The sequence below is a fragment of the Triticum aestivum genome, chromosome 7B (genome assembly GCF_018294505.1).
Source record: "Triticum aestivum cultivar Chinese Spring chromosome 7B, IWGSC CS RefSeq v2.1, whole genome shotgun sequence".
NCBI lineage: Eukaryota > Viridiplantae > Streptophyta > Magnoliopsida > Poales > Poaceae > Triticum > Triticum aestivum.
This window is the reverse complement of record NC_057813.1, coordinates 730280778-730297559: the sequence shown is the minus strand read 5'-3', so window position 1 is coordinate 730297559 and position 16782 is coordinate 730280778. Positions and strand designations below refer to the sequence as shown.

The 16782-nt window shown below is 43.5% G+C and overlaps 2 protein-coding genes across 2 annotated transcripts; both read left to right on the top strand.

Annotated features, from left to right (window-relative positions):
• Nucleotides 1-8426: 8426 nt before the first annotated feature.
• On the top strand, nt 8427-11692 carry LOC123160538 (wall-associated receptor kinase 2-like). Its single transcript, XM_044578346.1, has 2 exons — nt 8427-9374; nt 9638-11692. The coding sequence occupies exons 1-2, from the start codon at nt 8438-8440 to the stop codon at nt 9658-9660; spliced, it is 960 nt and encodes a 319-aa protein (XP_044434281.1). The 5' UTR covers nt 8427-8437; the 3' UTR covers nt 9661-11692.
• Nucleotides 11693-11739: 47 nt separating this feature from the next.
• On the top strand, nt 11740-16466 carry LOC123158647 (wall-associated receptor kinase 3-like). Its single transcript, XM_044576557.1, has 4 exons — nt 11740-11899; nt 13766-14675; nt 15083-15102; nt 15262-16466. The coding sequence occupies exons 1-4, from the start codon at nt 11740-11742 to the stop codon at nt 16464-16466; spliced, it is 2295 nt and encodes a 764-aa protein (XP_044432492.1).
• Nucleotides 16467-16782: the final 316 nt, after the last annotated feature.

The following is a 16782-nucleotide window of genomic DNA, read 5'->3' as shown; positions in this document are numbered from 1 at the left end:
TGAATTCTGTTAGGAAAGCAACTTATCTCTGTTACATAGCCCATGACGAAGAAGCAAGAATGACCTAGATTAAGGTGGCCTTTGTTTGAGCTGCAGCTACAGATTCCAGATTCTAGGTGTCACAAAATCAGAAACTAAAACAAACACACAGATTCTCACCCCAGCTTCCTAGAATCGCTTCTGGAAATTACATACCAGGCACGTCCAAGCCAGAAGCTGCGAATCTGGTGATTCGGCCGATTCTCGAGCGGCCACTTACCCAAGTTAAAGTCCAGACCAAGTTGTCCCCGTTATTACACCAGGAATGCCAGTCCTCCCCGCACGCAAATCCCATGCGCGTGGAACCCCCAACCCGCAGACCCCACAGCGAACCCTAGACGCCCAAGATCCCGGCAAGTCAGCGCTGCCGCTTGGCTCCCTCCAGCCCCATCTACGACCGCTCCTCCTCCACCTTCCCCAGTTCCGGCCGGCTGTCCTCCTCCACCCCGTCTTCAGGCCGGCCTCCACGGCCACAGATCGAACTGCTGCTGGTGCTGCTGCTGCACGGGCGAGCTCGCCGTCGGTGAAGAAGTGTGACCATGGCCGACAGTAGGGGCTTGCCGGGACACAGGGATGCTGGCGAGGAGCCACAGAGGACGAGCTAGGGGTCGCCTGCCTCGGCCGTTGCTGTCGGTGACCTCGAGCTTGTGCTTCCGAACGCCTTCAGCTGCCGGCGGCCACCACTCCGAGCCGACGCTGCAGGCGAGTCCCGGGGAGATTTCTGCGTACACTGACCCTCTACGGCGTCCTGCAGTCCACAACATTAGGGGCGTTGTAGACACTTCACAATATTTTTGGTTTTTCAAAACCAGGGTAAACAAAGAGTCAGATTTGGATTCTCAAAATCTACAGCTGTAGCTGATTTTAGGTATCCAAGCCACAGCTGATTCTCCAGAATCTGTAGCCCAAACAAAGGGGGCCTAACACTACTAGGGAAAAGCCTATACACAGAATCTTACCAGCAGCGCTCCTCAAAATACTATGCTACTGCTATTTAGCAGCAGCGCGTGAACTAAAAACGCGCTGCTGAAAGGAAAATAGCAGTAGCGCTTCCACGCCAAACCTCGCTACTGCTCTAATTGCCATGACCTCGCAACCCAGCTAGTTATAGCAGTAGCGCCCTATAGTGAACCGCGCTACTGCTATAGAAGTTAGCAGCAGCGCGCTTCTAGGAAAATCGCTACTGCTATGATCAGCCCACAAGTTTAGTCCCACCTCGCTCCGCGAACAGGGTGTTTACCACCTTAAATATTTTACTTCTGAAACTATCACAACCAGTTGGTCTTCACTGAACTCTATGTGTAGAATTTGTGACGCAATATGAGTCATCTCCAGTTCCTACCGGAGTGGACTCATATTGACAATTCAGATTGTACACAAAAAGATCATTGATGACCAATGTATTTTTTTATGCGTGCTTAGACTTAGCAGTAGCGTTTTCCCGTAAAATGCGCTATAGCTACTTTAGCTATAGCGTGGTTCCTAAAGTGCGCTACTGCTAGTTCGACTTAACCCCGCTCAAAATTTCACTAAGTCCTCCTCCCCTGTTCCCCTACTCCTCTATCGCCGCCGCCCGAGCCCGAGCCTGCCCTCACCGCCGCCGCCCGAGGCCGCCCTCAACCTCACCGCTGTCGCCCGCCGCCGCTCTCGACCTCACCGTCGTCGCCGCCTTCCCCACCCCCTCCGCTCTCGACCTCACCGCGCCGCTCTCGACCTCACCATCGTCCGACGCCACCGAGGTACTCCCTCCTTCTGTGCCTCCTCCTCCCACCGCGCCCTCCTCCCTCCTCCTACCATTGTGCCCTCCTCCCTCCGCCTGCGGCCGCCCCCTCCCTCCCTCCTCCTCCTCCGGCCACCCGCTCCCCTCCTCTCTCCTCCCTCCCTCCCTTGTCTCTGTTGTTGCAAATCGTAGGTGTTTTGAATAAAATAGAAGTAAGAAAAATTAGGGCAATATGATTAATAGTAGTTATAGTTGAACTACTTTAGTTGTAGTTGAACTAGTTTAGTAAGTAAATTAATAAACTAGTTGAATTAATAGAACTAATGTATTTTTAGTAAGATAATTAATATAACTAGTTGAACTACTTTATTTTTTAGAAAGAACTAGTTTTTTAGTAAGATAATTAATATAACTAGTTGAACCACATATTCTATTTATAGTAAGTTTATATTTAGTAAGAACTAGTTGAATTAATAAAACTAGTTGAACATGTCATATTTGTTGTTATTTTTTAGTTTAAGCAATTATTCGGGATGTATTAGTGATAATTTATACGTTTTTTGCTTATGCAGAAATCAAGGAGCCCCTCCATCAACCCCGCCGTTGTCCCCGTCACCGACCCCCTCCGACATTGAGGTGAGACCAGCCAAATATCCATGTATATCTTTTGTTGCTCAAATAGGGTATGTGGTTGCCAAGTGGCCGTTCATGTTCAGTTTACACCTCCGAGTGGCCTATGTTTTGCCGGAGTTTTGATTACTTTCTGTTCCGGCAAATTTCAGGCGCTCGATATGTCCTTTTTTAGCAAAGATCACGCCGGATTTTTCCGTGAATTCTGGCATGACTTGTGCTAGAATATGTAGGAAATATCGAGTGGCCTGGATTTTCTCGAAAAATAATGATCTAATTTAGGTTTTAGTACATATATTTAATTGTACAAGTTTAATCTTTGAATTATGAACGTAGGAAATGTCGTACTCGGACGATGACAGTCTCCCGAGGGAGTGCAGCTGGTGCCACGACGATCGAGGTATGTGCGACAGGTTCATTGAGCTGGACGAAGATCGGCGCTTCAGCATTAAGCTCGAGGAGACCTTCGATGTTGAAACGGTATGCAACAACGACAAGAGTTTTTTTTCCGTAATTAAGCATGACTTCAACTATTTCAACGTCTAATTTTCATATTTTACAATTCGACTAGCTTATCCCATGCCATGCAAGACGCTATGTCTTGGAGAGGATGGGTTTTGAAGACCATGAAAATTTTGAAACAAAGAAAATACACCTAAGGACCCATCATGATATGGTTTTGAAGTAAATCTGTACAATGCTCAGAGCGTAACCCATTTTGGTTGCCAAAATTGGGAAGCACTTTGCAAAATGTATGGTTTTTATGAGGGTACGATTGTCACCATGGATCTTGGTGATCCTGACATCGAGCAAGACAATATGGACATTTGGGTCCTTGTTGATACGCTTCCGATTCTACCGCAATGTGAGTTTCTCAAACATAGTAATTAACTAATTTATATTGTTTATTTCAAAATAGTTGACAGCTTATTTCCATTGACAGCTTATTTTGAATCTTCAAAGAATGTGCAGAAGATGGTAGACAAAACCCACTACAGTGGTGGCTCCGAATTAACTTATAAGGAGAAAAATCATCTGATCGCATTTTGTACTTTCTTTGAGAATTACAATACCTATTATCGAACTCCTCCAAATTATGGTGAATACGTGACACTAGTGCACGTGTTGAACCACGATAACTTTTATGGAGATACCCTGGTAAGAATTTTTACTATTACGACATCCGTGCATCTTTTGCATACTTCCAAAACTAGTACATCATTGCTAACTACGAAGTTATTACTATATTTTTCAACAGAAAATCCCGATGGATTATGTGCCTCATCTGATGTATTACAATGGTCGCCTTGAAGTTCTGAACATACAGCCAGGTCATCCTACGGATCTCACCTGTGCATATTGGATTTCTAAAACCGGTGAACACATGCTAATCAAAGAATGGAAAAATATTTGGACATTCGCAAGGAGGTTTTTGGAAGTAACATTAAGCGAAAGGCAAGAATTGGAGATAGGATAATCTCCATTCTCCATAATGGAGAGTCAGGGGCTATCTTGTTTTTTGCTATTTTACCTTAGAGAATGTAGTAGGTCCTAAGAGAATGTAGGTCCTATGAGGTACAATATGTTTATTATGTGATACAATGTGTTAGAGTTGATGATGAGGAGTACTTGTGATTACGACTAGTGACCAATTTGCTATGTGATGTCTCATTGATGAAAGCGATGATCTTGAGGAGGTGTTATATGATAATGATGTATTATGATGATAAGTTGTTAATGATATGATAATGATGATGAAATTTATTATATCATTGGGTGAAAGAACCGCGGATTAGTTTCAAGTGGATGTCCATCCACTTGAAACTAGTCCACGGTTCTTTCACCTACTCATTATGATGTAAAAACAGTCTCTAAATTCCTGTTGTATGAAAACTTGTGTAAAGGTGTATGAAATACAACATGAAATAAAAAAGAAATAAAATACTAAATAATAGTAGTAGCGCGGGCAAGGAGGAGCGCTACTATTAATTACCAGCAGCGCCGCTCAGGAGAAGCGCTACTACTAGATCATTTTAGCAGTAGCGCGTGTACATGCGCGCTACTGCTAAGCTTTAGCTGTAGCGCTCCAGGCCGCGCTACTGATAGGCCTAAAACCCGCGCTGCTGCTAGGCTTTTCCCTAGTAGTGTAAGTCCCTCCAACAGAGATTCCACCCATGAGACGAGTCGATTGTATATACCTCTATCTCCATCTAACTTGTAATATCTAGGAATAACTTCGCCTTCAGTGCTCTTCTTGTCTATACCTACTAATAAAAGAAATAGGTATTTTTAGTCCGTCATGCTATTTTGTAGAAAAAACCCTGATGTTTCTGACATTAAACCCGCAGTATATATCAAATGTTTTTTAAAATACTTATATCTTTTAAACCGTAACTCCAAATTTAACATATCATATATGAAATTTGATTAGAAAATATGTAGAATCTAAATATGATGTTATTTTACCTGTTAACAATTTAAAAAGTACTCTAGGCTGCAATGTTAATCAACAATGCATTATCGATATTTTTTTCATACCGGTACTGATTCAGTTTGGGGATGAACACCTCAACAAAATCAGGATTGGTCATCAAATTGAAGATAAATTTGTTAGAGACACCCATAAATAAGAACATGCATGACAAGAAATAAAAGGACCAAACAAAGATGGGATGTCCGCTATAAAATAAATAAAAGAGAAAATGTAGAGGAGATCAAATAAAGATGAGATGTTGCGCTATTCTCCTATATATAAGAAGAGGAAAGAGAGGACATGCATGAAAAAGGTAAAATGGAGGCATGCATGACAAAACTAAAATAAAAGACAAGTTTGATAAGAAATAAATAGTGATGAAACAGGGACCAATACTTATGACATGTATGGCAAGAAATAGTGATGAAATAGGGGCGCAAGTACCTGCGCCGACATGAGACCATAAAAAAAATGTTCTTTTCCAGACCAAAAGAAATATTCTTTTTTTAGATTAAAAAATCATGTATCTTTTAACAACTTTTTTAACTCTTCATGTATTTAAGAAATAGCTACAAATTCTCAGATTATAGAACATTTTTTGTAAATTAAGAGCGTGTGGTATTTTTTTCTCCCGTTGCAACGCACGGGCCTTTTTGCTAGTAATAGCTTATGTTGCTCAATGGAGAGCTTCCTTGTCCAGGTCTAACCAAAATACACATTTATACATTATATTCACATCTATATCACGGGGTTAGCTGGCCTGATTTGTTTAATTTACCTTTGCGTGTGTTATCTTTGATCTGAACAGAACGAACCATTTTATATTTCTATGGGGATTACTGGTGGGCGGTGGCTCCAACCGGCATGCGGCGTGTGCTGGCCGCAGGGTACCACTACCAGTGAGGAAACTTGAGCAGGCTGCAACGGTGATAAGTTTTATTTTGCTCGTATCGATAGGGACGGTGCTAGTGAGTGTCACTGCACGCACTCATCTACTCCAGTCCAGCCCAGTGTTCAAAGTTAGTCGTGAGAAAGCTGTAATCGATCATAGTTTAAGCTCATGCATGTGATGTAAAGCTGCCCAAAGATTGAGATCAAGGTTTTAATTAAGCGATGGAGCGTGTGGTAGGTGGGAATGAGATGAGATCGATGTCGACATGCAACTCTAGCTTGGAGCTAGTGGGCAACCTTGTAAGCTCGGGCCATGGGTGGAGTCACACTGATAGCTAGAGATCAGAGAGGTGGCTAGCGCATGAGATGGCGTCAGTAGTAACAGTAGCCATCTTGATGATCAGCCCAGCCATCCTTCTCTCAAAATGCAAAAACAGAAAGAAAAAAATAGTATTACAGTGGTATGCTCATTTATTCCTACGTACATGATTTTGGGTTGTTTGGTTGCGTCACAGGAAAAGCAAATAGTTCTTTACAAGAAATTTGAATGGATGAAAAAATACTTTGAAACTTAGTGCTGAGAAATGTATAGGAAAATTCATAAATGATTCATTTCTCCAGATCAATCATCCTACTTCGAAGAAATTCCTAAATTTCCCAAACCACTAAATTATTCTACAAATCAACCCATTTTGGAGAAACTCCTAAACATTCCAGACTGCTCAAATTCCAGTGGTACATACCTGCCTCCGGCCGACCGGGTCTGATAGAATTAATCTGTTAAATCTTTTTTGCGTGTATGATCTAAATCACGCGGCTAGCTTTCCTGCTTTGTTTAAGGCGACTACTAGGCGCCCGTGCGCCGGCCGAATTTCGGCCGGTCAGAGCGCACCCGTACGATTGCAGTTTCATCTGCCGTTGGATCTGGGCATTTTTTTTCTTCCTCATCCCGCACATCATGCCAGAACCAAAAAAAGGGAATCTCCGGCGCACCCGCCCCGCTCACGCAGCCCGCCATGGCCGCGCGTGCCGCTGATTCGAGGCACCATCGGCTCGTCGTCCCCGCAGCACGGATCCTCGCTGGATCTGGCAGGACAACATCGCTGCACCGAGCCATCGCCATGTAGCAAAACAACTAACCGGTTGCCGCAAAAAAAAACACCGATGCAGCAAAAATGTGATGTCGGTTCCACCAAAATCGGCCTCCAGTTGCAGCCATTCAGTGAAAGTTCATCGCTGTCGCCGTTTGTAGATGAGGTAGTAGCTAACAAAAACACCAGTTTCAACAAAAAAAATTGCTGGTTCCAGCAAAAAAATGTAACCAGCAGAAAAAACAAAAAAAAGGGATGGTAGCAAAACTCAAATACACTAGTAGCAAAAAACAAAGACAGTGGTAGCAAATTTGAGGTGGTTCAAAGGTAAAAAGGATGCATCCGGCAAAAAAAATTCGGAAGACGGGGCAGTAGCAAAAACGGAGATGGTGGTAGCACAAATCAAAGACTCTGGTAACAAAAAAAATGAAGTGGTTCTAGTAGAAAGATGGATCCAGCAAAAAAATTCAGAGATGGGTGCCAAAAATGAGAAAAGGACGGTGGCAGCAAAAAACAAAACGATGGTAGAAAAAAATTTGAATCGTTGTAGCAAAAAAGCACTTCCAAAAATGTGGATCCTAGCAAAAAACGTTGCTGATTCCAGCAAAAACAAAAACCGGTTGTAGCAAGAAAATTGCTAATTGCAGCACCCGCCGAGGCCGATTCCAGCATCTCGTTTGCTCATGCAAGACGTAACCGCCGGCCCATCACCCGGTGGAGGACGGCGCACGCCGGAGCAGTGCGCGGGCAGGTGGAGGCGGCTGCTCGCTAGAATAGAGCGGGGCATGTGAGGGCCTTACGCTCGTCGGAGCAACACAAGGTGCGATCTGCAGCCACTGGAGCAGTGGATTTGGTTGCGTTAGAGATGAGCGGAGAAGCAAGATTAGGTGAGGAGTGGATATTGGAGAGGAAATCCTGAGAGAGAGGATCCACGCTACTGTTATTTTGGGGAGAAAAGAGTGACAGAGGAAGGACGCGTTCATGGAAATGAGGTGGAATGAGTGGTGGAGCTCAGGGGTGAAGAGATAAGGCATGGCACAGGCGGTGGATGGGGCCCGTGACGCGTGGAGGAGAAAAGAACGAGTGGCTGCGCCAGAGAGCGGTGTGACCGGCCGAAGCTTCGGCCGGCACGCCGATTTTAAACGTTTCCCTTTGTTTAATTACCCTTTGCGTGTGTGATATCTGATTTTCTACGGTGGCTTCGGCCGGAGTGCGGTGGGTGTCAGTAGGGAATCTTGAGCTGGCCGCGACGCGGTAGAAGTTTGTTTTATCTCATATCGATAGGGACGGAGCTAGTGAGTGTCACTGCACAGTCAGCTACTCCAGTCCAGTCCAGTCCGGTCCAGTGTTCAAAGCTACTCGTGAGATGGCTGTAATCGATCATAGTTTAAGCTCATGCATGTGATGTAAAGCTGCCCAAGCAATGAGATCAAGGTTTTAATTAAGCGATGGAGCGTGTGGTAGGTGGGAATGAGATGAGATCGATGCCGACCTGCAACTCTAGCTTTGGGGCTAGCAGGCGACCTTATAAGCACCGGCCATGGGTGTAGTCACACTGATAGCTAGAGATCAGAGAGGTAGCTAGCGCAAGAGATGGCGTCGGTAGTAACAGTAATAGTATTACTCCTAGTGGTGTCTGCCGGAGCCGGAGCCGGAGCAGCAGCCAGTCCGCCGATTGGGATGCCCGGCTGTGTCACGACGTGCGGCGGCGTGGAGGTGCCATACCCGTTCGGCATTGGCCCGGACCCCAGCTGCTTCCTGCACCAGCCGGGGTTTAACCTCACCTGCGACCAGAGCCACCACCCCCCACGGCTGCTCCTCCTCCTCCCCGGCGCCGATGGCAAAGACCAGCGTCTCCAGATCAAGCACATAGACTCATTTTCCCTAATGGAGTTGGTCCGCGACGTCGACTTAAGCACGAGCTGGTCCGACGATATAAGCCTGAGGGGGCCCTTCATGCCGTCCAATGGCAACGAGCTCATCCTCACCGGCTGCAACGTGCGGTCGGCGCTGCTGCGGAGGAGCAGGAACAAGGGCAACTCCACTACTGCCACCGTGAAGCCCATGACAATAAGCGGCTGCTACTCCTTCTGCAGCGCCCCTGAGCGAGGCGACGGCCCCCAGTTCGACCGCGGATGCTCCGGTGCCGATGGCTGCTGCCGTGCTCCCATCCTCATCGACGAAATATTACTAGCTCCGGTAGGGCTGTACAGCCTGGAGTTCAGCTGGTTCGGCAGGAATGTGAGCGCGGACCAGGCGCGAGCACCCGCGCGCGCATTCATCGCGGAGGAAGGCTGGTTCGACTACTGGCTCTCCAATTACTCCAACTCCAAGTCCCAACACAGTAGCGCAACACTACTGGATGTTCCCGTTTATCTAAGGTATGACATCAGTGGCAGCTGCGCGAACAACCCATGCAAAAGCAACCACAGCACCTGCGTCGACACCCTCACCACAGGATCATATGCATGCCACTGCCGATCTGATGAGGGTTACACAGGCAACGCCTACGTCCCCGGCGGCTGCCAAGGTACGCATGCACTTCACTTCACTCAAAATTCGGATGCGATATATATCAACGTCTACAACATCGAATTAGTTTTATTAGATTTCTTAGAAAATATATTTACTATTATATGGTATAAATTTGATGCCGTGTGTATGAGCATTTATTTCCTTATCGACTTGGCTGATTTGGGATGGCACAGTATTTACGAGCCGATTGAGTCAGTGAATCTATTAGTGATTAGTGTTTGATTTGTAGTTGTTGTTGACGGGTGCGAGCTGCCACAGGACATCACCAAGTGCTACGGTGAGTGTAGCTACGTAGGCGGATCAATAGTGTGCCGGTGCCCGCCAGGAACTCAGGGAAATCATGCTGTACCCGGTGGATGCGTCGATTCTACTCTCGCTAGCAGTGGTAAGCAAACTCGACCAGCCACATGGAACATATCTTATTTATCCATAAGATAGTCACCCGACTAACTTAGTTATCTACATACAAGCATGTCACACCATTATACAATTATGGATGTGATAAGGTCCGTCTCTACATGCAACCATGCATTGTAAAATACCAACCACCACGGGCAACCACTTATGGGAAAATATTTTTCATTATATTATTCTACTTACAATTAACAATATTTTACAACTATACAAATCGAATTTAATAAGTCATGTATGTTCAATTTTGATTCGTATGTTATTAATTTAAATGTTTATATTCGACTCAATCAAATCTCATTGAAATATATTGCAACTAATTTTCGTTGCAACACAAGGGATATCATCTAGTTACGTTGTGTTATTAATGCAATTTTTTTTTGCATTTTTTAGCATTTTTCCAATTTAGAAACATGAATTGCATCTCTAGATATTTATCAAATAATATCTAATTTTGAACTACATGTATTAAAAATAATCTATAATTTCAATTAAAACATTATTGACAATTTACAAAAACAATTTAGGAGTCATCGTAAAAAAGACGGAAGGATGAGTAGGCATCAGCATGTGCATTGACGAACCAGTACATAAATAAGCATTGATTAATAGAACCTGATGCTTGAGGGTGTGATGGTCATTTTTTAAAAGTTCTCTTATAAAAGATAGATTCAATCATATATGCGAGCAAGAATAATGAGTAGACTGAACGGGAAGATAATTGGAGTAATCGGATTACTCACTGTAGCACTGCGTAAAAAAATCGGTGCTTGATGCTCGCCGCTACTCTCTGATGAAGACATACGCTAAAGCATGTGACAACCGATATACCGAACAAGACTATTGTGGGTTAGTTTTGTTGGTTTACTCGCGGCTCCACGCCTCGTTATATAAAACTATTGTTGGAAAAAATACATATCATTCACTTTATAGAAAATTATCATTTGACATTTTTTTTGTTTTTATGTATTAGCACCAAAAAATCTGCTCACGTACAAAATAAAGGTTAATGTTACACCAGACATGTACCGATTCTAAAATGTTGCCCATCATACAGTGAAATGATAAATAGAAGTTTAAAAAGTATTGTATAAGATTAAAAATAATTAACACGTTCGACAAACTAAAACATATGATTCTCTCAAATTTACCAAGACCACTATGCTAGTTCCCTAAAAAATAAACTTGACCGGCCATAGCTGCAACTTTATTATTATTTGTTCTTTGCGAGCATCTAGACCTTTTTTTAGAAGATAGTGTTCTCCCCGTTCCATATATCTGTTGAAATGAAAGCAGAAGATAGCGTTCTCCAAGTTCCATATACTCCCTCCGGTCCTTTTAAGTCTGCATATAAGTTTTGTCGCAAGTCGAAATAGCTCCACTTTGACCAAATTTATAGAAAAATGTATCAACGTGCACAATGCCAAATCAATATTGTTAGATTCATTGTGAAATTGTTTATAGTGTGTGTGTGTGTCTATAGGGAAAATAGATCCTACCACTAGGGGGTAACTACCTCCATCCTTACTTCCGTCCGATCTCATCAGGTGCGCCCGTTGATTAACGGGTTCCCTTTCTCAAAATAGTCAGACTTTCTCTACCCAATAAAAATATCCACTCGCACCGTACCTATCCGATTTGTTTGCCAGGATATATTAGTATATAATAACAACCTCAGGTCAAACGATAGCTAGCTAGCTTTCAAACCATAACCGGACATCATGGTGTTCTGTTATTCACCGTTCAAAGTTATCAGATCTCATCCACGCACACACACGTCATGTTCCATGGCAGCTCATACGGGAGATCAACAAGGTGAATTCAATCTATATCTTTGACCAATCTTGTGTTAAATACGCACATATGGCTCCTCTTTGGTGCCTATATCCATATCTGATTTTTTCTCATCTGCAGCGTGATTCCCATGGTCCAGGTGTGACGACGGGCGCATGGCCGCCGGCATGCACGACGACAAGCCGAACTTAGGTTTTGGGTCGCACGGTGGCTTCTTGGTATGTCGAGCCGCCCAGGCGCACACAACACCACCAGATACGATCTGCACCAGTGCAACTCGGAGCTACGATTACGGCTCCACACATTGCTTTTGTGGTGCATGTCTAGTTGAGGAGGACGAGGCATGTACAGCCGGCGCTACACGGACGTATTATTGATGAATGGATCAACTGAGGCACATCGCTGGCGTCGTTCATCATGTTGTATCTGCTACTGCCGACTGTGCACCCGAACCAAAACTAACAAGCTATTAAGTCAAAGTCGTAGATCTTTGTTGCCTGCATACTTCCCTTTGATGCATGCAAGACACCATGTCTCTACGATGTGTATATAGTACAAATAGAATGCATGAACTCATAGGATACCATGTTTATACTCCGTGTACACTTGTGTATATACTCCATACTCCCATCCTAACAAAACTGTATATTCTACTTGTATATACTACCTTCCTAACGAAATTGCATATTCTACATATATACTCACGTGCACCTCACCTAAAGCAAAATATGCTGTACATAATAAGTACTTGTATGTACAATTTTTTTGGATGTTAATAGCTTTTACAAAATATGTATATACTGCCACTATGTACCTAGTAGTACAATGTGTATAGGCATATGCCTTCCTACAATTAAGAAGTATATATACTCCATGACTAAATAAGAAGTATATGTACTACATACTCCATACTCTCGTAAAAAGATAGGCCACATACTTTTTTTTTGACATAAATATACATCAATTCCACATACTCCATACTTCCTTTTTTTTTGAAGCATACTCCATACTTCCTTTTAAAATGATATACTACATACTTGCGTACTACTTTTCTGCATGGCGTGAAACATAACTAGCAGGCAATGTGTAGACATGCGCATACCTTTCAAGACAAAAGGCATATACACTATAAAATTCTGAGTGACCATACTACTTTTCTTTGGGTTCAAACAATTAGTGTCACGGTCATGTGATTTTTTGAAATAGAGTTGTTCCATCCAGCCAAGAATGAAGGAGAAAGTTGAACTAGCATCAGACCAGATAATTATCGAACTAAGAAAAACAAACTGCATGACTTAATTTAATGCTTCCAGATATCAAGGAGTATCTAACGCCCCTAAAAATCAGCCCATGCAATTAACTTCCCGTGGGGCAAGGCAAGTGTTAGCGGGTTTAGGACCTCCACCGGTGACTCCCATTAACCCGTTTGGCTTGGTGCTAAGCAGGGACACGTGGAGGCTAAATAATTAGGTGGTAACTACCACTGCTTGTAGATAAAATTTGTCCTATATATATATATATATATATATATATATATATATATATATATATATAATTTGTATTGTAGATGTTGATAATTTTAAATATAAATTTAGTCAAACTTTATAAAGTTTGACTTGACAAAAATCTAATACGCAGAGTAAAGTAAGGGAAATTTTTTGTTTTTGCCACTCTAGAATTCGCCAATTTTCCTTATGCCAATCTAGATTTTTGACATTTCACTTTTGCCACTTTTAGTTATTGACAATTATCACAATTGCCATTCCCGTGGCAAGAGAAAAAAAAATTCAGAACTGATAATTGTCAAAGGCTAAGAGTAGCAAAAATGAAATAAAATTATTTTGCTTTTGCCACAGAATGATAATTGTGATAATTATCAAAAGCTAAGAGTGGCAAAAGTGAAATGTCAAAATCTAGAGTGGAATAAGAAAATTTGGCAAAACCTAGGGTGGCAAAAACAAAATTTTCCGGAGCAAAGAGGACAGGAGGAAGTATGTGTTAAAAAGAAAGCAAAACGCTTGAACAGACTCACAGCATATCCGAAAAGGAAAATGGTAGTCTCAAGTTCTCAGCTGTCCTGCTAGTGTTAGCAAACAACAGATACATCATTTCTCCTTCAAGAGTTTAAATGTTACTTGTGCTCCTCTGATTATGAATTGAACGTACATTACACGCATGCAGAAAACTGCACGAGGCTCTGCGGCGATGTGGAAGTGCCGTACCCATTCGGCATCCAAGGCATGGGCCCCGCTGGTTGCTTCCATCCAGGGTTCAACCTCACCTGCGACAAGACCCACGACCCACCACGGCTGCTCCTTGACGACAGTGGCAACTTCCGAGTCGAGAAGATCCACGTCGATAATGCCACCGTGCGCGCTGTCCACGCCGGGGCATTACTAAACAGCACCTATGTGGATGACAATCTTTTTCCTTTCCCGAACCATGGCATCGCGCCCTACTCGCTCTCGGCCAGCAACGAGCTTGTCCTCATGGGGTGCGATGCGTGGGCGTCGATGCTCGGGCACCGCACCAGCAACGACAATGGCCCAGACATCCTCAGTGGATGCGTCTCCTTCTGCAGCTTTGCCTCGGACGAAGACACCGACGTTGGCCACGTCGACCACCGAGGGCGAGACCGAGAAGGGCATAGCCGGCGCCGGAACCCAAATGACAAGTACTGCCACGGCATGGGCTGCTGTCAGACACACATCTCCCAGGACTCCACGGGGGGGATGCCCAAGCAGTTGAGTGTGGGCTGGCTAGGCAAGCAGAGTGCGTTCGCCGGAAATACGATGTCACGTGCGCTGGTGTTTGTTGCAGCAGAAGGGTGGTACGATAACCTGGCTTTCTCCGGCGTGCTGGGCCCCGATAAGCAACCCGATAAGCAACAGTCAGCCAGAGCCGTGCAGGAGGTCCCTATTATTCTACAGTGGGAGATCTTATCTGATAAACCCAACTGTACTACATCCAACAAGTGCAAGAGCAAGCACAGCCACTGCAAGCAGGGGAACAGAGGCTATACATGCCACTGCGAGGTTGGCTACGACGGCAACCCCTACTCCGACGACGATGGCCAGGGATGCAAAGGTTAGCACATACTTATCCCATAATATAAGATTTTATTACATCCCGCAAAGGTTAGCACATACTTCCTCTGTCGCATAATATAATATTTTATGCAACAAAATCTTATGTTATATGGGACGGAAGGAGCATATATATGGCTAGCTTGATTTAATTAACAAGTTCTCAACTGAATAATTATCTCTAGTATGCATGCATCCATAGCCTAGCTAGCAATTAAGTAAATTTTAACTTATTTTCCCTCCTATCTTGTTTTTCTCCAGCTCCGGATGCTGGCCGCCAGAGGTCCATGATTATAGGTGAGTCCACCGCAGGTTTACTTATTTTGGTGGGGGATACCTATATTATTTGATTTTTCAGAAGAGAACTATCAACACACAATGACATAATCTTCACATTTCTATGTTGATTCAGTCCGTTATTTCTTAGTGGACGTGAGTCTAGATTATTTTGAGATCCGATGAAGCGTATTCTATTCAATTCAGACAGAGTACAAGTCATTTATTGTTTATGTATAGACACAAACACACACAATACTCCAGGGGACCGGATGACCACGTACTAACGCGTGTCTATGTCTCTGTATTTTTCAGTTAGCGTTGGAGCTGGGCTTGCGAGTGCTGGGGGCCTCATAGTTTCAGTTCTTGCTGGATGGTTCATTTCCAGCAAAGTTAAACAGAGAAATGCACAAATTTCAAAGCGAAAGTTCTTTGACCAAAATCGAGGACAGCTGTTGCAACAATTGGTATCACAGAGGGCTGATATTGCTGAAAGGATGATCATACCCTTAGAAGAGATAGAGAAGGCAACCAACAATTTTGATAAAGCTCGTGAGCTTGGTGGTGGAGGGCATGGTACAGTATACAAAGGGATTTTGTCAGACCTCCATGTGGTAGCCATCAAGAAGCCAAAGAAGATTATTCAAAGGGAGATTGATGAGTTTATTAACGAGGTTGCTATACTATCACAGATCAATCACCGAAATGTGGTAAAACTTTACGGTTGTTGCCTTGAAACAGAAGTTCCAATGTTGGTCTACGAGTTCATATCCAATGGAACCCTTTATGATCATCTTCACATCAATGGACCAAGATCATTGTCATGGGAAGACAGGCTTCGGATTGCAGTTGAAACAGCCAAATCACTGGCCTATCTTCACTCTACAGCTTCAATGCCCATCATTCATAGAGATGTGAAGTCGGTTAACATACTGTTGGATGACACTCTAACAGCAAAGGTAGCAGACTTTGGAGCTTCAAGATATATTTCGGTGGAAAAGTCGGGGTTAACAACAATGGTTCAAGGTACAATAGGATATTTGGACCCAATGTATTTCTACACAGGGCGGCTCACAGACAAAAGTGATGTCTATAGCTATGGTGTCATGCTCATAGAACTGCTTACTCGACAAAAGCCATTTTCATATTTGTCTTCTGAAGGTGAAGGCCTTGTTACACATTTTGTTGCATTGTTTGAGGAGGGTAATCTGTCACAGATATTAGATCCACAAATTACAGATGAGGGAGGCAAAGAAGTTGAAGAAGCCGTTGCACTTGCAGTGGCATGTATAAAATTAAGAGGAGAGGAGCGTCCAACCATGAGGCAAGTGGAGTTGACACTTGAAGGTCTTCGACCATCCAAGGAGTATATTTCAGATGAATTTGGCACCAACAGACTTGAGAACAAAGGTGTCACGATTAATGCTCCATCAACCGTAGATGGAAGAAGCACTGATGGATCGACTAGACAATACAGTATGGAAGAAGAGCTGGCCATGTCTTCGAGGTATCCTAGGTAGTACTGTTGACACATGAGTTCAACTTATAGTCTTTTTCAGTAGGGGACTTATTGCCATTCGATTACTGACTCTAAAACCCTTGATTTTCTCATCTTGAACTTTGTTTCTTGTGTTGGTGTGCTTAGAATCTCATGTAAATTCAATGCATGTGGATTTTTTCACAATAAATGAAGATTTTATTGATTCGAATATTGTATTAAGATGATACAAGCACGAACATACCAGCCATTCTCAGAGAAGATGCCATGAAGAATGAGACGCGGCGTCTTTCCAATGCCAGCTTCATTGAGCCGATAGCCGCAGAATCTCCGTTTCA

What these genes read in the sequence shown, in the direction of transcription:
- LOC123160538 (XM_044578346.1), top strand. Translation starts at nt 8,438, where the DNA reads ATGGCGTCGGTAGTAACAGTAATAGTATTACTCCTAGTGGTGTCTGCC. An exon ending in CGTCCCCGGCGGCTGCCAAG is followed by an intron (nt 9,375 to 9,637) that starts GTACGCATGCAC and finishes GAGCTGCCACAG; the next exon opens with GACATCACCAAGTGCTACGG.
- LOC123158647 (XM_044576557.1), top strand. Translation starts at nt 11,740, where the DNA reads ATGGCCGCCGGCATGCACGACGACAAGCCGAACTTAGGTTTTGGGTCG. An exon ending in CTCCACACATTGCTTTTGTG is followed by an intron (nt 11,900 to 13,765) that starts GTGCATGTCTAG and finishes ACACGCATGCAG; the next exon opens with AAAACTGCACGAGGCTCTGC. An exon ending in GGCCAGGGATGCAAAGGTTA is followed by an intron (nt 14,676 to 15,082) that starts GCACATACTTAT and finishes ATGTTGATTCAG; the next exon opens with TCCGTTATTTCTTAGTGGAC.